Source organism: Oncorhynchus masou, chromosome 10 (assembly GCF_036934945.1).
Source record: "Oncorhynchus masou masou isolate Uvic2021 chromosome 10, UVic_Omas_1.1, whole genome shotgun sequence".
NCBI classification, from domain to species: domain Eukaryota; kingdom Metazoa; phylum Chordata; class Actinopteri; order Salmoniformes; family Salmonidae; genus Oncorhynchus; species Oncorhynchus masou.
In genome coordinates, this window is record NC_088221.1 from 41217678 (window position 1) to 41239416 (window position 21739).

A 21739-nucleotide genomic window follows, 5' to 3' on the forward strand; every position below is an offset into this window, starting at 1 on the left:
AGCATGCTGACGCCTTTATGGAGGAGCTGAGCAGTGGGTGGATGACCTCATGCAGGGCTGCTGAGGCAGAGGCGCCGGCCCGGGGGCCATGCATACTTTAATGAGTCCTTTCACGGCTGAGAGATCAAGTGGGACTGGAGCCCAACCCAAGCATAACCACCTCACCTCGAAGCAGCGCACACAGAGAGCCCAGGCACGGTGCTAACCACTTAAACATACCTGGCTGGTCTGAGTAACTGGAGGAATGAACAACTATCGGTATCCAGTCACCTATCTGAAATCTGTTCAGGTTTCTGTGGCTTAAATCCCCATTGTAGATGTTTTGGGCCCCTCTGAGCAGAGAACAGAGATGAGTGCCTGACCCATGTTAAAATACCGGTGACAGTGTTGTTACATATCTCTTGAATTCTGCAGAACGTTACAGTATGGACATTCAGAAGGTGAATTCACCAATTTGTAAGTCGCTCTGGATAAGAGCGTCTGCTAAATGACTTAAATGTAATGTTAAATGATTCCTTTTTTACTACATCATCAAATGAGGTCAGTATATGCATGTCAAATTGTTATAACACAATTGTAAATAAAAATACATTTCTTAGAACAAATGATATATATCATCACCAAAGAGACTGTGACTTTTACCCTGCTCTGCTGTTTGTTCTAGTGGTGTTGGTTACGCTAACATAAAGCAACAATAACATGCCATCGCCGTCAAGGTCAACTCTGTCTATCAAAGCAAATATTCCTCACAGTTACTGTAGCAGTGGAAACAATGAATCACTGGTGTAGGGGGTTGGACACACACACATAGATAAACGGAATAACGTTTAATTACGTCTGCATTACTGCATAGAAAGGCAGGAAGGATAGTGTATGTGAGCTCACCATACTATAAACAAACTGACTCAATGTAGACTGTAGAGGATTGAAACTGAGAGGCACATGTCTCCCTGGGTACATCAGAACACACTCCAGTCGGTCCTCGCTGCCCTGAGGAAACAACCTGTGTTTACAACAGCAACCAACAGCCATGACTCAGGACCTTACTTACTGACCCTGCCTTTCTGTCTGTCTGACTCTCTGCCTGTATGCCTGCCTCTCTGCCTGTATGCCTGCCTCTCTGCCTGCCTGCCTGCATCTCTGCCTGCCTGCCTCTCTGCCTGCCTGCCTCTCTGCCTGCCTGCCTCTCTGCCTGCCTGCCTCTCTGCCTGCCTGCCTCTCTGCCTGCATGCCTCTCTGCCTGCCTGCCTCTCTGCCTGCCTGCCTCTCTGCCTGCCTGCCTCTCTGCCTGCCTGCCTCTCTGCCTGCCTGCCTGCCTCTCTGCCTGCCTGCTCTGCCTGCCTGCCTCTCTGCCTGCCTGCCTCTCTGACTGCCTCTCTGCCTGCCTGCCTGCCTCTCTGCCTGCCGGTCTCTCTGGCTGCCTGCCTCTCTGCCTGCCTGCCTCTCTGCCTGCCTCTCTGCCTGCCCCTCTGCCTGACTCTCTGCCTGACTCTCTGCCTGACTCTCGGCCTCTCTGCCTGCCTCTCTGCCTGTATGCCTCTCTGCATGCCTGCCTCTCTGCATGCCTGCCTCTCTGCATGCCTGCCTCTCTGCATGCCTGCCTCTCTGCCTGCCCCTCTGCCTGCCTCTCTGCCTGACTGCCTCTCTGCCTGCCTGCCTCTCTGCCTGCATGCCTCTCTGCCTGCATGCCTCTCTGCCTGCCTCTCTGCCTGCCTGCCTCTCTGCCTGACTGCCTCTCTGCCTGCCTGCCTCTCTGCCTGCCTGCCTCTCTGCCTGACTGCCTCTCTGCATGGCTGCCTCTCTGCCTGCCTCTCTGCCTGCCTGCCTCTCTGCCTGCCTGCCTCTCTGCCTGCCTGCCTCTCTGCCTGCCTGCCTCTCTGCCTGCCTGCCTCTCTGCCTGCCTGCCTCTCTGCCTGCCTGCCTCTCTGCCTGCCTGCCTCTCTGCCTGCCTGCCTCTCTGCATGCCTGCCTCTCTGCCTGACTGCCTCTCTGCATGCCTGCCTCTCTGCCTGCCTGCCTCTCTGCCTGCCTGCCTCTCTGCCTGCCTGCCTCTCTGCCTGCCTGCCTGCCCCTCTGCCTGCCTCTCTGCATGCCTGCCTCTCTGCCTGCCTGCCTCTCTGACTCTGGCTGCTTGAAAACACTGGTCTGACAAATACCAGTATTGGGGAAGCTACTCCGAAACAATACTTTACCAAACATTAGAAGAAGTTAAGCTACCCTTAAGAAAAATAAAGTTTACTTAACTAAAGCTACTTTGAAAAAGAATGCTCACTACAGCCAAGCTACTTCGTTGGGAAAGTCATCATATCTAAATCAGAAATGTCATAGACTACAGACTGCAAGAACAGATCCTCTGGGGTCAGATGTTAACAGAATGTGTCATTTAGCCTATTAAACACAACAACTGTGTTTCAAGTGAGAATTAGGCAGGTCTGGTGCAGAAAAAGACAGGAAATGATTGCCTATTTCCCCCATATTTTCTTATCTTTTTTTATTCCCTTTCCCAGTGTGTTTATTCCCTTTCCCAGTGTGTTTATTCCCTTACCCAGTGTGTTTATTCCCTTTCCCAGTGTGTTTATTCCCTTTCCCAGTGTGTTTATTCCCTTTCCCAGTGTGTTTATTCCCTTTCCCAGTGTGTTTATTCCCTTTCCCAGTGTGTTTATTCCCTTACCCAGTGTGTTTATTCCCTTACCCAGTGTGTTTATTCCCTTACCCAGTGTGTTTATTCCCTTTCCCAGTGTGTTTATTCCCTTTCCCAGTGTGTTTATTCCCTTACCCAGTGTGTTTATTCCCTTACCCAGTGTGTTTATTCCCTTACCCAGTGTGTTTATTCCCTTTCCCAGTGTGTTTATTCTGGTGTGTGTGTATAGTATGTCCCAGCTCTACTGTTCGTGTGTACAGTATGTCCATGTGGCTGAGCTGGTGATTGTTGCTGAGCAGGTCCATATGAGATCCTCTCTCAGCTGTACGTCTCCTGAACACGGTATCAGTGCAGCCATTCACAATGAATGGAAAAACACACAGTTTACTGATAACTGAGAAATCCCCACATTGAAATCCCTAACATTTCCAGCCTCAATGACAAAGAGAAGATGTGAAGGAGAGACGGGTCGAGAGAGAGAGAAGGAGAGACGGGTCGAGAGAGAGAGGAGACGGGTCGAGAGAGAGAGGAGAGACGGGTCGAGAGAGAGAGAAGGAGAGACGGGTAGAGAGAGAGAAGGATAGACGGGTAGAGAGAGAGAAGGATAGACTGGTAGAGAGCGAGAAGGCGAGACTGGTAGAGAGAGAGAGAAGGCGAGACTGGTAGAGAGAGAGAGAAGGCGAGACTGGTAGAGAGAGAGAAGGCGAGATGGGTAGAGAGAGAGAAGGAGAGACGGGTAGAGAGAGAGAAGGAGAGACGGGTAGAGAGAGAGAAGGAGAGACGGGTAGAGAGAGAGAAGGAGAGACGGGTAGAGAGAGAGAAGGAGAGACGGGTAGAGAGAGAGAAGGAGAGACGGGTCGAAAGAGAGAAGGATAGACTGGTCGAGAGAGAGAAGGATAGACTGGTCGAGAGAGAGAAGGATAGACTGGTCGAGAGAGAGAAGGAGAGACTGATAGAGAGAAAGAGAAGGAGAGACTGGTAGAGAGAAAGAGAAGGAGAGACTGGTAGAGAGAAAGAGAAGGAGAGACTGGTCGAAGGAGAGACGGGTAGAGAGAGAGAAGAAGGGACGAGTCTAAGGAGAGAAGAAGAGACGGGTCTAAGGAGAGAAGAAGAGACGGGTCGAGAGAGAGAAGAAGAGACGGGTCGAGAGAGAGAGAAGAAGAGACGGGTCGAGAGAGAGGAGAGACGGGCTGAGGGAGAGAAGGAGAGACGGGTCTAAGGAGAGAAGAAGAGACGGGTCGAGAGAGAGAAGAAGAGATGGGTCGAGAGAGAGAGAAGAAGAGACGGGTCGAGAGAGAGAAGAAGAGACGGGTCGAGAGAGAAGAAGAGACGGGTCGAGAGAGAGAGAAGAAGAGACGGGTCGAGAGAGAGAGAAGAAGAGACGGGTCGAGAGAGAGAGAAGAAGAGACGGGTCGAGAGAGAGAGAAGAAGAGACGGGTCGAGAGAGAGAAGAAGAGACGGGTCGAGAGAGAGAAGAAGAGACGCGTCGAGAGAGAGAGAGAGAAGAAGAGACGGGTCGAGAGAGAGAAGAAGAGACGGGTCGAGAGAAGAAGAGACGGGTCGAGAGAGAGAAGAAGAGACGGGTCGAGAGAGAAGAAGAGACGGGTCGAGAGAGAGAAGAAGAGACGGGTCGAGAGAGAGAAGAAGAGACGGGTCGAGAGAGAGAAGAAGAGACGGGTCGAGAGAGAGAAGAAGAGACGGGTCGAGAGAGAGAAGAAGAGACGGGTCGAGAGAGAGGAGAGACGGGCTGAGGGAGAGAAGAAGAGACGGGCTGAGGGAGAGAAGGAGAGACGGGTCTAAGGAGAGAAGAAGAGACGGGTCTAAGGAGCGAAGAAGAGACGGGCTGAGGGAGAGAAGGAGAGACTGGTCGAGGCAGAGAAGAAGAGACGGGTCGAGAGAGAGAAGAAGAGACGGGTCGAGAGAGAGGAGAGACGGGCTGAGGGAGAGAAGGAGAGACGGGTCTAAGGAGAGAAGGAGAGACGGGTCTAAGGAGAGAAGAAGAGACGGGTCTAAGGAGAGAAGAAGAGACGGGTCTAAGGAGAGAAGAAGAGACGGGCTGAGGGAGAGAAGGAGAGACGGGTCGAGAGAGAGAAGAAGAGACGGGTCTAAGGAGAGAAGAAGAGACGGGTCTAAGGAGAGAAGAAGAGACGGGTCTAAGGAGAGAAGGAGAGACTGGTCGAGGCAGAGAAGGAGAGACTGGTCGAGGCAGAGAAGAAGAGACGGGTCGAGGAAGACAGGGAGAGTAAAATTCATGTTGATAGACAGACTGCCCCTCCCTGTGGCAAGGTGGAGGGGGACAGGGGACTCTTCTGTCCATGACAGGGGAAGGCCTCTGCTCTGACAGATGGGATGTCAGTCTCACCCTCCACATGCCTCCGCTTGACACATCCAGACTGACGTTACCACCACAGAGGAAAAACAAAACCCCAGCCATGGTGGCAGACAGGCAACATCCAGCATGTCTACCCAGCATACCAGGTTCATGGAGAAAAGACACTAGGCTGATGACCACCGTAGTGGTGTATACTAGCATATGTGGTACTCGAGGAGTGTATAGCAGCATAGTATGCTTTAGTGGACTGATGACAATAGTTGTGTATAGTACTGCACAGTATGTGGTACTGGACTAATGACTACAACCAGAGAGACAGAGGTGTATTACAGTACAGTATATGTTTCTAATGGAAGAGTCCCATCATGAGGCAATGAATTGCAGCTGCTGTTGCAGTCACATACTATATGATACATACTATATGATACATACTATATGATACATACTATATGATACATACTATATGATACATACATACTATATGATACATACTATATGATACATACTATGTACTATATTCAGAGCAGCAGCCCCAGAGCCTCCCTGCTGAATCTCATTAAAACAGGTGGGAATTCATTCAAATTATTCTGTGCTGTGTTTGCTGGCTTATCTCAGGTACAGCTGATCCTTTACGGAGAACAACTGCCCTCTGCTCCACTCTCCAAGGCTGTGTCCCAAATGGCACCCTATTCCGTACATAGTGCATTACTTTTGACCAGGAGCCATAGGGCTTTGGTTGAAAGTAGTGCACTAAATATGCAATAGGATGCCATTTGGGAGACAGCCCCAGTCTCCAATCAAGATGCTGCTGCTGTAGTTAATAGCCCGCCTTAAGCCAATCAGATCCACCCCAAAACGTTCAACCATCTGAACCGAGAGAAGGAGCCGACCTTCCCTGAACTTGACATTTATGACTAAAATATGGATGTTGCCGTAGTTTAAACTGTCTGCATAGATGGCTGTGCTGCTGCTGAGTGAACGCCCGTGATATTGGCTCAATATTGTAGGTTTGGTGTGGGACTGGTGACAGCTGGGGCTGTTAAACTCTGATTCATTTTGGTCACCCTCCAAGAGTTTGATAATAATGTGCAAATAGGAAGCAAAAAGAGGGCAAGAGTTAAAAAGGTGAAAACCTATTGCTGTATTACCAGACCAAAGGTTTGTGCACACACTGATTAAATAACCTTTACATATCCCTATTACCGTCCTATCATTATAGTAGTGACTGTACTGTTAATGACATGGATGGGGTGCTACATAGAATATCAGAATACTACATAGATGCTACATAGAATATCAGAATGCTACATCGATGCTACATAGAATATCAGAATACTACATAGATGCTACATAGAATATCAGAATGCTACATCGATGCTACATAGAATATCAGAATGCTACATCGATGCTACATAGAATATCAGAATACTACATAGATGCTACATAGAATATCAGAATACTATATTGATGCTACATAGAATATCAGAATACTACATAGATGCTACATAGAATATCAGAATACTACATAGATGCTACATAGAATATCAGAATACTACATAGATGCTATATAGAATATCAGAATACTACATAGATGCTACATAGAATATCAGAATACTACATAGATGCTACATAGAATATCAGAATACTACATAGATGCTACATAGAATATCAGAATACTACATAGATGCTACATAGAATATCAGAATACTACATAGATGCTACATAGAATATCAGAATACTACATAGATGCTACATAGAATATCAGAATACTACATAGGTGCTACATAGAATGCTCACTCCACTGTGTCCTCCCAGCTGCACCAGCGATGCTGGTCCAGTTCCTCCATGTCCAGTCTGAATTTCCCCAGACAGAACTCCTCGATGACGTACTCATAGGTCCCGCTGCACGCCATCACCGACACGGACTGGCACACTGGGGAGGAGAGAGAGAGGACAGGGTTAGAATAGCAGTAGACTTGCCTTTTTAGATGCCTTTTTAAACTTCAAAACGCACACATTTTAATGTTCCTGATATCCTGCAACAGGGTGATCAAATTAGGATCCGACATCTGTATGTTCTATATTGAACAGAGGACAACCATTAACATTATATCCCAGACATCCAACAGAGCTCTGGAAAGATCTCTCCTGACCAGGTGCTGACAGTTTAAAACCTAATGCTGGAGTTCCTGAGGAAAGCTGAGTGGCTTTGAGAGCTTTTCTAAGTGCTGTTTATACCCTACAGCAGGTGGTGGTCGTTTCTCACTGTTTGACAAGGCTGGCTGGATTGGGAAATTGCTTTAAACTGTTAGAAGGGCACAAATACACTCTCAACTCCAAGCAGCATAGCATCATAGAGCATTACTGCCCCAGGGCTCAGAGCAGGGAAAAGAACACTGTGTTAGAGGTTCATAAAGATATCTAAACGGTAGGGGAGGAATTTAACAAATTGGACAGTTTAGGGTCAGCCCAAACTGAACCTCTGGGAGCGAGGAGAGACGACCCACTGAGCACGAACTGGTTGAATTAATGTTGTTTCCACTTCATTTCAATGAAATTACACTGAACCCAATGTGGAATAGACATTGAATTTCTGCCCTGCCCACTGTGCCCAGTACCCAGCAAGCAAACTTCTTTATGAAAACAGCCCTAATGTTGGAAACAAACATCATTATGTTGTGCTAGAGCACAATATTCGACATACAGGCAGGTTTTTAAAGGATCAAAGAGTTTGGTCTGCTTTGTGTTTTCATTTTTGCCACGGAAAAAATATTGCAATACTGGCATCCTCACAGCCCTTGTAGAAACATAGGGCAAAAAGATGGATGCTGGCTAAAAATATTAATTTGGTCTCTCAAGCTGCCAACTCCATGACACACTGTTAGCTGGCTCCTAAGAAAGATTAATTCATCTACTGTTAAAATAGTATTAATATGATCCTGGGACTAAACACCTCCCTCTGCAACTGGATCCTGGACTTCCTGACAGGCCGCCCCCAGGTGGTAAGGGTAGGTATCAACACATCTGCCACGATGATCCCCTCAGGGGTGCGTGCTCAGTCCCCTCCTGTACTCCCTGTTCACCCACGACTGCATGGCCAGGCACGACTCCAACACCATCATTAAGTTGGCTGACGACACAACAGTGGTAGGCCTGATCACCGACAACGACGAGACAGCCTATAGGGAGGTCAGAGACCTGGCCATGTGGTGCCAGAAAAACAACCTATCCCTCAATGTAACCAAGACTAAGGAGATGATTGTGGACTATAGGAAAAGGAGGACCGAGCACGCCCCCATTCTGTAGTGGAGCAGGATGAGAGCTTCAAATTCCTTGGTGTCCACATCAAAAAAAGGCACGACAAAGCCTATTCCCCCTCAGGAAACTAAAAAGATTTGGCATGGGTCCTGAGATCCTGAGGGGGGAGGCATTTTTAGCCTTTTAAAAATGAAGACAAACTTGTTACTTTAAGTTGATGCGGCTAATGCTGAAACGCATCGACACAAGCTGGGGGTTACTGACAGCAGAGTGTGAAGCTGGCATAGCACCGTGTGTACAGGAGAAAGAAAGGAGAGAGAGAGAACAACGAAGACTTCTCTAATTAACGCTGGCAGAATGGGTTTAGTAAGCAACACCTTTTCAAATGGCGACCATGTGACTCGCCAGCCAATGCTCTTATCACATATTTTTGTTCTTTCTCTCCCCTCTCTCTATCTCTACCTTCATAAATGTCTCTAACTACATCTCTCCATCAATTGTATTCTGGCAGCTACTCTAAGTGTCATGAGGAAAGATTGACAGGTCACCATGGGTAATCAACCTGTCGTCTGAACTTTCTGGCCCTCAGATACCATGATTGGTAATTGCAGCTCATTGCTAGTCAACATCAAGCATGTACCACATACAGACTGGCAGGAGAGTAGGCCTGAAGACCAAACACAGGCTCACGACTGGCCCTCAGGACCGGCCCTCAGGACCGGCCCTCACGACCGGCCCCAAAGAGGGAAACAATTAACAACAGATGATGAGAAAGAGAGAGGTTTGTGATTAAATGGTTTGTCAATGTCTTCCACACACACACATACATTCATGCTACGCACACATAAATAGTACCAGTCAAACGTTTGGACACACCTACTCATTTAAGTTTTTCTTTATTTTGACTATTTTCTACTTAGTAGAATAATAGTGAAGACATCAAAACTATGAAATAACATGTAGTAAACAGAAAAGTGTTAAACAAATCAAAATATATATTTATATTTGAGATTCTTCATAGTAGCCACCCTTTACCTTGATGACAGCTTTGCACACTCTTGGCATTCTCTCAACAAACTTCATTAGGTAGAGACCTATCTCATGAACCATGGAGAATGTACAAGAGAAACCCTGGAGAATGTACAAGAGAAACCCTGGAGAATGTACAAGAGAAACCCTGGAGAATGTACAAGAGAAACCCTGGAGAATATACAAGAGAAACCCTGGAGAATATACAAGAGAAACCCTGGAGAATGTACAAGAGAAACGCTGGAGAATGTACAAGATAAACGCTGGAGAATGTACAAGAGAAACCCTGGAGAATGTACAAAAGAAAAACTGGAGAATGTACAAGAGAAACCCTGGAGAATGTACAAGAGAAACCCTGGAGAATGTACAAGAGAAACCCTGGAGAATGTACAAGAGAAACCCTGGAGAATGTACAAGAGAAACCCTGGAGAATGTACAAGAGAAACCCTGGAGAATGTACAAGAGAAACCCTGGAGAATGTACAAGAGAAACCCTGGAGAATGTACAAGAGAAACCCTGGAGAAGGTACAAGAGAAACCCTGGAGAAGGTACAAGAGAAACCCTGGAGAAGGTACAAGAGAAACCCTGGAGAAGGTACAAGAGAAACCCTGGAGAAGGTACAAGAGAAACCCTGGAGAATGTACAAGAGAAACCCTGGAATGTGTACTGTAGGTGTGTCCAAACTTTTGACGGGCACTGTACATTCTACACAAACATCATGACTTATTCTACTAAACTTATATGTGTTACTGTAAATACTGAACACTTTAAACCGTTTGCTCTCCAAATCCCCCCCTTCCCCCAGATGTTTAATACTGTAAATTGTTGACTTCCTCCCTGTATTTATACTTCTGTTACATGTTTATTCTGTTCCGTTGACCTTCATCTTTATTTAGTCTATTATTTCTTATTGTCGGCGCATTATCGAGACTGAACCTGCAAGTCAGCGTTTCATTGGACTGGGTACACCATGTGCATCATGGATATGACAAAGTCAGCGTTTCATTGGACTGGGTACACCATGTGCATCATGGATATGACAAAGTCAGCATTTCATTGGACTGGGTACACCATGTGCATCATGGATATGACAAAGTCAGCGTTTCATTGGACTGGGTACACCATGTGCATCATGGATATGACAAAGTCAGCGTTTCATTGGACTGGGTACACCATGTGCATCATGGATATGACAAAGTCAGCGTTTCATTGGACTGGGTACACCATGTGCATCATGGATATGACAAAGTCAGCGTTTCATTGGACTGGGTACACCATGTGCATCATGGATATGACAAAGTCAGCGTTTCATTGGACTGGGTACACCATGTGCATCATGGATATGACAAAGTCAGCGTTTCATTGGACTGGGTACACCATGTGCATCATGGATATGACAAAGTCAGCGTTTCATTGGACTGGGTACACCATGTGCATCATGGATATGACAAAGTCAGCGTTTCATTGGACTGGGTACACCATGTGCATCATGGATATGACAAAGTCAGCGTTTCATTGGACTGGGTACACCATGTGCATCATGGATATGACAAAGTCAGCGTTTCATTGGACTGGGTACACCATGTGCATCATGGATATGACAAAGTCAGCGGACTTTCATTGGACTGGGTACACCATGTGCATCATGGATATGACAAAGTCAGCGTTTCATTGGACTGGGTACACCATGTGCATCATGGATATGACAAAGTCAGCGTTTCATTGGACTGGGTACACCATGTGCATCATGGATATGACAAAGTCAGCGTTTCATTGGACTGGGTACACCATGTGCATCATGGATATGACAAACTTGAACTTGAATTGGAACTTGAACTTGAATGATTGTGTGTGACTTGTGTATTGGTGCGTCCTGTATCTTTGAGTGTGAATGATCCGTCAAACTGGAAGTAAACGGAGTGAGAAAGGGATGAGGACATGCCAGTATTAATAGTAAGAATAAGAAATAGACTTGTTTACAACCTCTAAAAAGTGTCCTGACATCAATCGACTACATGCAGTGTTGCTGAGAACCCACCAGATAATTATACAACACAGCAATGACGAAACCAGATCGACTACATGCAGTGTTGCTGAGAACCCACCAGATAATTATACAACACAGCAATGACGAAACCAGATCGACTACATGCAGTGTTGCTGATAATAACCCACCAGATAATTATACAACACAGCAATGACGAAACCAGATTATGACCATGATCCTCACTGTTGGTACTGTGCTCCCAAATTCAAAGATGCAGTGACAACAAAACACTGTGCTTCACTATGGTTATAGAAATTGATTATACTGGGCCCACTGTCTTTCTTAATACACAATCTCTTGGGATGAGTATTTAAACCTGAACTTTACTGCATTATTGGTATCGATTTCACAAATGTTTGTCTTCATTTATCAAAAGCCTAGTTGGTAATTACCCTGGAAATAGCAACAACTTATATTAGAGAGAAAATGACCCATTTGCAATCATCAACCATCAGTATTATCGATCAGATCTCTCTTTCATTAAAGAAAATGTTCGGAGTTGCTTCTCACCTCACAGCAATTTTACCAGAGGACCTTTAAAGGTTACACTGAAGTGTGTTGTGTGAAATCACTGAATGGCTGTTCTAAGAAGAACAGTGTTCTAAGAAGAACAGTGTTCTAAGAACACCTAGAACCTGTGTCTACGGGAGGCATGGTCATAGAAGGACAAAGATCTTCCTTCTTCACCTCAACTATTAAGAACAGAAAGATGCTATTTTACATAAGAACACACCCTGCCTGCAGCTAACTCAAACTGAAGTGTAGTGTAAGACTCGGAAGGCAGTGAATACTAAGAGTGTTGTATTTATCAAATCTCCTCCATCCCCTTCCTCTGGCCAAGGCCTTTAAGATTTCTTCAAAGCGTATTGCATATTCAAAGGCTGCATTATGCACACTGCATAGAGAGACCCCAGATTTGATCAAAACTAATACATCATATGGTGCTTAGGCTCTTGCCCTTAATCTGTGATGGTGTTCAGCAAAGGAAGACAGGAAGCATGCTTACGAAATAAAAATGTAAACACAAAAATATTTTTTACAGATAAAACATCCAAGCTGAGATTTGTGACAGAGGCCTGAGGACAGATTGGAGAAAGAATAAAACAGAGGACAATGAAGTAAATAACACCTGATTCACCAATACACAATAAATTAGAGTAGAATAAAAACAAGTTGTTTGAATTAAACTTCATATCATGGTCCACATTGTTGATTACTATTCAGTCTCTTCAAGAAAAATGTCCTGTGCGGTTTTTAATTTGGTGGCAGATAAACGCTCACACATAAACATTCAGTCAAACCTTTCCGTTCATAATCTACCCCTCTCCCCGGTTGCCTTTGTGAATGCTCCACAAGTGGAAAATGACATGCAGTGGTGAAATACAAACATTTGGACAGCGGATGTTGGCAAGGCACAAACTTAGATAGTCCAGTGAATTATGCCTGCCTCTCAGCAGCTTGGAAACAAGAAACATACTGTATATCACTGGAAAGAAAGGGGTGCATTAAGAGAACAGCCAGAACACTCAGGAGGAGACCCAAGGAAAGCAGAGTTTGAGTTTAACTAATGAACCATCTGTACTGCCTACTATCCCCTGAGTGAGGATAGTAGAACTTCTGTCTGTACCTGTCTTTTACCCCAACCATGGCCACCACCACAGGTCCTCTACCCCAACCATGGTCACCAGGACAGGTCCTCTACCCCAACCATGGTCACCAGGACAGGTCCTCTACCCCAACCATGGTCACCAGGACAGGGTCTCTACCCCAACAATGGTCACGGCCACAAGTCCTCTACCCCAACCATAGTCACCAAGACAGGTCCTCTACCCCAACCATGGCCACCACCACAGGTCCATGGTCACCAGGACAGGTCCTCTACCCCAACCATGGTCACCAGGACAGGTCCTCTACCCCAACCATGGTCACCAGGACAGGTCCTCTACCCCAACCATGGTCACCACCACAGGTCCTCTACCCCAACCATGGTCCCCAAGACAGGGTCTCTACCCCAACAATGGTCACGGCCACTGGTCCTCTACCCCAACCATAGTCACCAAGACAGGGTCTCTACCCCAACAATGGTCACGGCCACAGGTCCTCTATCCCAAACATGGTCACCAAGACAGGGTCTCTACCCCAGCAATGGTCACGGCCACAGGTCCTCTACCCCAACCATAGTCACCAAGACAGGGTCTCTACCCCAACAATGGTCACGGCCACAGGTCCTCTACCCCAACCATAGTCACCAAGACAGGGTCTAAAAACCCTTCCTGTCTCCTTCTGTGTAAGTGTTTTTGAGGGGAATTCTGAAATTCAAATACCATTTATCACAAGTCTGGATGGTTTTAAAGTGACCAGATTGTCTGTCACTCTCACACACCTTTCAAACCAAGACGTTTTTCCGCCACACTTTAGCATCCCGTCAACTTTTTTCAGACTTTTCTTTCTACAGTGCATTCTGAAAGTATTCAGACCTCTGGACGTTTTCCACATTTTGTTACGTTACAGCCTTCTTCTAAAATGGATTAAATAAAACCATTTCTCAATCTACACACAATACCCCATAATGACGAAGCGAAAACAGGTTTTTAGAATATTTTGCAAATATTCAGACCCGTTGTTATGAGACTCGAAATTGATCTCAGGTGCATCCTGTTTTCATTGATCATCCTTGAGATGTTCCCAACTTGATTGGAGTCCACCTGTGGTAAATTCAATTGATTGGACATGATTTGGAAAGGCACACGCCTATAAGGTCCCACAGTTGACAGTAGAGCTCTGAGACAGGATTGTGTCGAGGCAAAGATCTGGGGAAGGGTACCAAAACATTTCTGCAGCGTTGAAGAAGGTCCCCAAGAACACAGTGGCCTCCATCATTCTTAAATGGAAGAAGTTTGGAACTACCAAAATTCTCTGGTCTGATGAAACCAAGATTGAACTATTTGGCCAAGCGTCACATCTGGAGGAAACATGGCACCATCCCTACGGTGAAGCATGGCGATGGCAGCATCATGCTGTGAGGATGTTTTTTAGTGGCAGGGACTGGGATGCTAGTCAGGATCGAGGAAAAGATTAACAGAATTAAGTACAGAGAGATCCTCGATGAAAACCTGCTCCAGAGCACTCAGGACCTCAGACTGGGATGAAGGTTCACCTTCCAACAATACAATGACTCTAAGCACACAGCCAAGACAACACGGGAGTGGCTTCAGGACAAGTCTCTGAATGTCCTTGAGTGGCCCAGCCAGAGCCCAGATTTTAACCTGATCGAACATCTCTGGAGACACCTGAAAATAGCTGTGCAGCAACGCTCCCCATCCAACCTGACAGAGCTTGGGAGGATCTGCAAGGATCTACAGATGTGCCAAGCTTGTAGCATCATACCCAAGAAGACTCAAGGTTGTAATCGCTGCCAACAGTGCTTCAACTGAGTAAAGGGTCTGAATACTTATGTAAATGTGATATTTCCGTTTTTCAATTTTTAATACATTTGCACAACAAAAAAACAAAATAAAAAATGGTTTTGCGTTGTCATTATGGGGTATTGTGTGTAGATTGGTGAGAGGGAAAAAAAACTATTGAATACATTTTAGAATAAGTCTGTCACCTAACACAATTGGGCACTGTGATATGAAAGGTATTGCCAGCAACAAAGCCTCTACTTTTATTTCCGCTACCCGACCTAGTCATGATTGCGGTAAAGTTCTGCCTAAGGCTTAGTATGAAATGTAAACGTTATGCTGAGGCGGCGAACCATCGGTTGGTTTAAAAGCAGAAGGCACAGGACTTTGTGTACAATTAAGCAAAAAAAGATCTTAATGTCACTTCACCCATCTCTTCTCGTAGCCCACCACACGCATTGTTTTCTTAACCACAATGGATGAATCCGGAATTAATTCATGTGGGAATAAATATTACTGAGTGATTAAAATAGCAGAAAAAGGTATCAAAGTGTTAAGCGCTAATAAATTTGAAGCAATCGCCTACTTGTGGTAAACTGTTTCTGAACCGCTTGGCACTGCTTTGAGGCTAGTGTGGGGACTTAACAATCTGACATTGACTTATCCTTTTCACTGAATCTCCATTTGAATATTGATTAGGCTACAATTAGGCTGTGGAAATGTTATCTAAGTAGAGGTGAGTGCTGCTCACGATCATCTTGTCTAGTTTGATCATGTATTATCTCTGATCAGAACATTATGCCAGCATGTGATGTAGCTTAACAAGTGGATGACTTTTCTCTTCACTCACAGTCGCTTAGTAAGCCTAGGACTACTCCCAACCCTATGAATTATCTTAACCAATCACTGTGATTTTGTTTCACTAAATGTCTGTATATTTGTTTTTCTCTGGCTGGGCTATCGTTGAAGTGGTATAGCTCATCTACGATCAGAAACATTTAGCATGCTTTAATGTAGCCTAAATCAAGTGTAGGGCTATTCTTTTTTTGCTTGATCAGTACAGGCAACTTCAAAAGCCTGTGGAGGTTGTGAAATATAAACATGAGAAAATCAAATCAAATGTTATTTGGTCACATACACATGGTTAGCAGTTAATGCGAGTGTAGCGAAATGCTTGTGCTTCTAGTTCCGACCGTGCAGTAATATCCGACCGTGCAGTAATATCCGACCGTGCAGTAATATCCGACCGTGCAGTAATATCCGACCGTGCAGTAATATCCGACCGTGCAGTAATATCCGACCGTGCAGTAATATCCGACCGTGCAGTAATATCTAACAATAGGATAGCTATTATTTCCTGTCAGTATCATGATACTCTCAATGTAAGACCCCACGTCTGCTCCCTAAGTGGTGTGGGGGTAGGAAAGAGATGAAGCGTGGATCAAAAAAGCATTGGCACTATTGATTTCCTGTGCATGGCGCAGTCATGTAGCCTATAGACTGCACAGACCAGGAACATCATTCAACTCAAAATATGCTATTCTATTGTTTTGAAAATACATTTGATTAGTCTGATAATATTTGGTTTCTTTGTAATGGTTTATATTCAATGTAAAATAAATAAACACATCGACCCACGTCTAGTCCCACTCCTAAACATGCCAGCGTGTGCACAGGAGATATATAAGGCTTATCGCGGCAAGAATGTGATAAAAATGTCGCTAGTTCTCTTTTTTTTAAGGACACCATACCGCAAAGTCTGTCTGTAAAGGGTGTGAAAGTAAAGGTAATAAACCCAAAGCTACTTCATGCAACTGAATGTTACTGGGTCCTGAGTCTCTTCCCTCTCACCCTCAGGCTGCGCAGGGAGAATGGGACCTGGTCATTAAGTTGTACGGAAACTTAGATACTTAGGGTGTGTAACCTGAACCTGAACCCGCTTCATCTCAAATGGCACCCTGCTACCTATGTGATGTACTACTTCTGACCAGGGCCCATAGTGCACGACTTCTGACCAGGGCCCATAGTGCACGACTTCTGACCAGGGCCCATAGTGCACGACTTCTGACCAGGGCCCATACCAGGGCCCATGCACTTCTGACCAGGGCCCATAGCGCACGACTTCTGACCAGGGCCCATAGTGCACGACTTCTGACCAGGGCCCATAGGGCACGACTTCTGACCAGGGCCCATAGCGCATGACTTCTGACCAGGGCCCATAGCGCACAACTTCTGACCAGGGCCCATAGCGCACGATTTCTGACCAGGGCCCATAGTGCACGACTTCTGACCAGGGCCCATAGTGCATGACTTCTGACCAGGGCCCATAGTGCACAACCTCTGACCAGGGCCTATAGTGCACGACTTCTGAACAGGGCCCATAGTGGATAGAGTGCCATTTGGGACACATTCCTGCTCTAACACTGTCCTCAATCTGACTGAGACTTCATGTTCCTGGGCCTTTGAATGCGCTGCACTCCAGGGATCCATTTTTTTTTTTACATTTAAATTTTTGAATTTTACCCCAATTTCGTGGTATCCAATTGTTTAGCAGCTACTATCTTGTCTCATCGCTACAACTCCCGTACGGGCTCGGGGGAGACGAAGGTTGAAAGTCATGCGTCCTCCGATACACAACCCAACCAAGCCGCACTGCTTCTTAACACAGCGCGCATCCAACCCGGAAGCCAGCAAAACTTTGCCGGTATAACTTTTTCAGTAGTCCATTATACTGTGAAGAAATAGGTAAAACACTGTTCATTCATTGAGACACTCAATGAGACCTATTCCCTATCCAGATTCACCTGGCCCACGCTATCGAGTAACAAATAAATAAACGTTTGATTTTATTTTATTTGAAGGTGCGTAATGGGCTTTGCAGGCGTGGTTCCCTTGCGCGCACTGAATAAATGTAATTCAACTGCTGAAAACTCTACCATGAGCTGCCCAACATATTTTCTTATGGAGTTTTCATTCAAAAGGGTTTTCAGTACATTTAACTTAAGCCTTCCTTTAAATACGGGTGTACCTGTTAGTTAGAATTTTGTCGTCAGACTCGATAGATTTTTTTTTTTTTAATTTTTAAATTTGACCTTTATTTAACCAGGCAAGTCAGTTAAGAACAAATTCTTATTATCAATGACGGCCTGGGAACAGTGGGTTAACTGCCTGTTCAACGGCAGAACGACAGATTTGTACCTTGTCAGCTCGGGGTTTGAACTTCCGGTTACTAGTCCAATGCTCTAACCACTAGGCTACCCTGCCGCCCCAATTTATCGAGAGAACAGATTGAGAATATTAGGGTCCAATGAAAGAAAGCCATCTAAATACAGGAATATAAAAGTCTGTTTCAGCACCAATTTGGTAGATTTAAAGAAAGCCATCTAAATACATGCATATAAGTCTCTGTTTCAGCACCAATTTGGTCGATTTAAAAAAAAAGGAAAACACGAAAGAAAGAAAAGGGTGGTTTGATTCATTTTGAACATTGCCACATTCAGTTCTTTAACCCATGATAATGTTGGAAGACTAGTGTATATAGAATTATGATAGGGAAAATAGTGTACAATAGTAGGCTATGCTCTATTGCCTGCACTAACCATGGTACTGTGTGATGACACAGCTGAGTATTGTGCCATGCGCCGGGCTCGAACTGTTACGACCTGGTCTGTGCTCTGCTCCATAACAATTTCATTTGCCTACATTTTTTTTGCTATATTATCAATGGTTTCTCATGACACTCAGCAACAACCACACGGCAGTGACAGAGTTTCCAGAGGAAGCAAATGAAGGTAAATGAAACAATGTAATTATATGGAATGATAATGTAGGCTATACCAACATAGGGGAACTAACAGTAAACTGGCAGTTGAATATGTGTGGTTATTAGGCCTACTGACGGTCGATACTGATAGTGACTAATATTTAACATGATAGAAATAGGAAACAAATCAAGTCGGGGTAACGTATAATTAAGTGTGCCCATCCCTGTAAGTTAAAAGGTCGTACAATTGTTATTCTGGCACAGCATTTTATAATCTTCACTGTTGGAAAAGTGATATGTTGATATGCTTCAGTTTGCTGCCATATGTGACTGGTTTCACATTTGTCTCCAGTGATTATAAGGTAAAATATATATAAAACAAATATAATTTATAATTCCCTTATCCAAACGGAATACTCATTTATCTAGCTCTTATCAAGTTGTGCATTACAGTGCATGGAGAATTATGTTCTTTCTATCGGAAAAATAAAATAAAGTGCTTTTTCTTCTTGGAACTGGTAGAGTCACTAGAACTTATTCATGGTTTCCTCGCGCGTAAAGGTAGTGGAATTAAGTCAGGGTCCGAATATGGTGTATCTGTAGACCATCTCCGCCACACCCTCATTTATCTCCATCTCCACCCCAAACAAATAGCGGGTGTATAGCATGCTATTCTCATGCATACGTTGGGTCGGAATACGCATAGAGAGAAAAGTGCATAAAAAGGGATATTAAGGTCCAGTCACACTTGTATAACTCGGGTTGGAAACGGATCCATACATCAGTTTTGAAAAAGTGTCAAAATATTTGCAGTGGCTTGCAAAAGTGTTCACCCCCTTGGCATTTTTTTCTATTTTGTTTTTATTTGTTTGAATTTTTTTAAACAATTTTTTTTTTTTTTCATTTCACTTCACCAATTTGGACTATATTGTGTGTCCATTACATGAAATCCAAATAAAAAACAATTTAAAATTAAGGTTGTAACGCAATAAAATAGGAAAAACGCCAAGGGGAATGAATACTTTTGCAAGGCACTGTACATATGGACACTTCACACAGTCACAAGCATTCCCCTAAACATCCAACCACTAGAAATGATTCTCTGAGAACTACTTCTCATTAGAAACCCAGCAGTGCCAGAACCACTCCCACCAACATAACCCAGATAGAAGCCTGGCCTGGCAGGAATCACCATTATATCTCATCATTACTTCCTCAATACCTTTTGTTCTCAGAGCGGAACTATCAGTTCACCTTCATGACCTTTGCATAGCAAAATGTGCCCCTGATTCACCTTCATGACCTTTGCATAGCAAAATGTGCCCCTGATTCACCTTCATGACCTTTGCATAGCAAAATGTGCCCCTGATTCACCTTCATGACCTTTGCATAGCAAAATGTGCCCCTGATTCACCTTCATGACCTTTGCATAGCAAAATGTGCCCCTGATTCACCTTCATGACCTTTGCATAGCAAAATGTGCCCCTGATTCACCTTCATGACCTTTGCATAGCAAAATGTGCCCCTGATTCACCTTCATGACCTTTGCATAGCAAAATGTGCCCCTGATTCACCTTCATGACCTTTGCATAGCAAAATGTGCCCCTGATTCACCTTCATGACCTTTGCATAGCAAAATGTGCCCCTGATTCACCTTCATGACCTTTGCATAGCAAAATGTGCCCCTGATTCACCTTCATGACCTTTGCATAGCAAAATGTGCCCCTGATTCACCTTCATGACCTTTGCATAGCAAAATGTGCCCCTGATTCACCTTCATGACCTTTGCATAGCAAAATGTGCCCCTGATTCACCAAGACACCACCAAATGGGATTTTGTCACCTTGACAAGCAATCGTGCTCTGGGGGAAAATAACGACCAAATAATTGGTGGAAGAACTGTCTCCAGTGTTGAAAGTCCCCATCGCCCCCACTTCCCCACCCTGTCCTGTGTGTGCTAGAGCATATAGTCTGACAGATAGAGTAATATCAATTCTGCACAGCTACATGGCCATAGGGTGAAGAACTGAGATGCACTTGTCTCAACACAACAAGGTGCAAAAGAAAAAAAAAATTATGACATTCAATTTAATTAGGAATTCTCAGGGGGAAAGCAGTAGTCTGACTAACAGAATTCTATGGCTGTGTGGCTGGGCTAAACTTGACAAACACATTACTGTTTGAGAGCTGTCATTTATAAGCGAGAAAATTAATTATACTCCATTTTAATTGGTGTTATATTTTATAGGCCATCTGTTTTGAAAAGAGGCAATAAAAACTGCACAACGACAAAGTTAATGTCTATATTTTCAAATGATTCCCATTCAAAATCCTATTTTCCCAAAAACCTAACCCTTAACATAAACCCAACCTTAACCCCAAACCCAAACCCTAAACCTAATTATAACCCTAAACCTAACCCTTAACATAAACCCAACCTTAACCCCAAACCCTTAACATAAACCCAACCTTAACCCCAAACCCTAACCCTAATTATAAACCTAATCGGGGCGGCAGGGTAGCCTAATGGTTAGAGCGTTGGACTAGTAATCGAAAGGTTGCAAGTTCAAATCACCAAGCTGACAAGGTACAAATCTGTCATTCTGCCCCTGAACAGGCAGTTAACCCACTGTTCCTAGGCAGTCATTGAAAATAAGAATTTGTTCTTCACTGACTTGCCTAGTAAAATAAAGGTAAAAAACAAACAAACCCTAATTATAACCCTAAACCTAATTATAACCCTTAAGCATAAAACAGCCTTTTTCCTTCTGGGCACCAGTGAAATGTCCCCACTCGTCCGAATTTTCCTTGTTTTAAGATCCTTGTGAAGATTCCTGGTCCCCACAAGGAGAGTAAAACCAAAAACACACACAAACAAACAAGCATACAACCAAAGCAGTATGTATATGCACTGTGTGTTACAGTCACTGTGATGTACACACTGTGTTACAGTCACTGTGATGTACACACTGTGTTACAGTCACTGTGATCTATACACTGTGTTACAGTCACTGTGATGTACACACTGTGTTACAGTCTCTGTGATGTATACACTGTGTGTTACGGTCTCTGTGATGTATACACTGTGTGTTACAGTCTCTGTGATGTATACACTGTGTGTTACAGTCTCTGTGATGTATACATTGTGTGTTAGTCTCTGTGATGTATACACTGTGTTACAGTCTCTGATGTACACAGTGTTACAGTCTCTGTGATGTATACACTGTGTGTTACAGTCTCTGTGATGTATACACTGTGTTACAGT

At 44.5% G+C, this 21739-nt stretch overlaps 2 protein-coding genes across 5 annotated transcripts in view; one reads left to right on the forward strand and one right to left on the reverse strand.

The window, feature by feature from the left end:
- Positions 1-21739, forward strand: part of LOC135547635 (NEDD8-conjugating enzyme UBE2F-like) — a 167472-nt gene that overhangs the window by 134066 nt on the left and 11667 nt on the right. The gene's annotated exons all lie outside the window — the stretch shown is intronic.
- ramp1 (receptor activity modifying protein 1) overlaps positions 1-21739 on the reverse strand; it is a 78782-nt gene that overhangs the window by 25773 nt on the left and 31270 nt on the right. The window contains exon 2 of one of the 2 annotated variants that reach the window (XM_064976811.1): positions 6771-6906. In XM_064976811.1, the coding sequence (XP_064832883.1) occupies positions 6771-6906 (136 nt within the window). Of the gene's footprint in view, positions 1-6757; positions 6907-21739 lie in introns of both variants that reach the window. The other variant, XM_064976812.1, reaches the window with a different exon arrangement.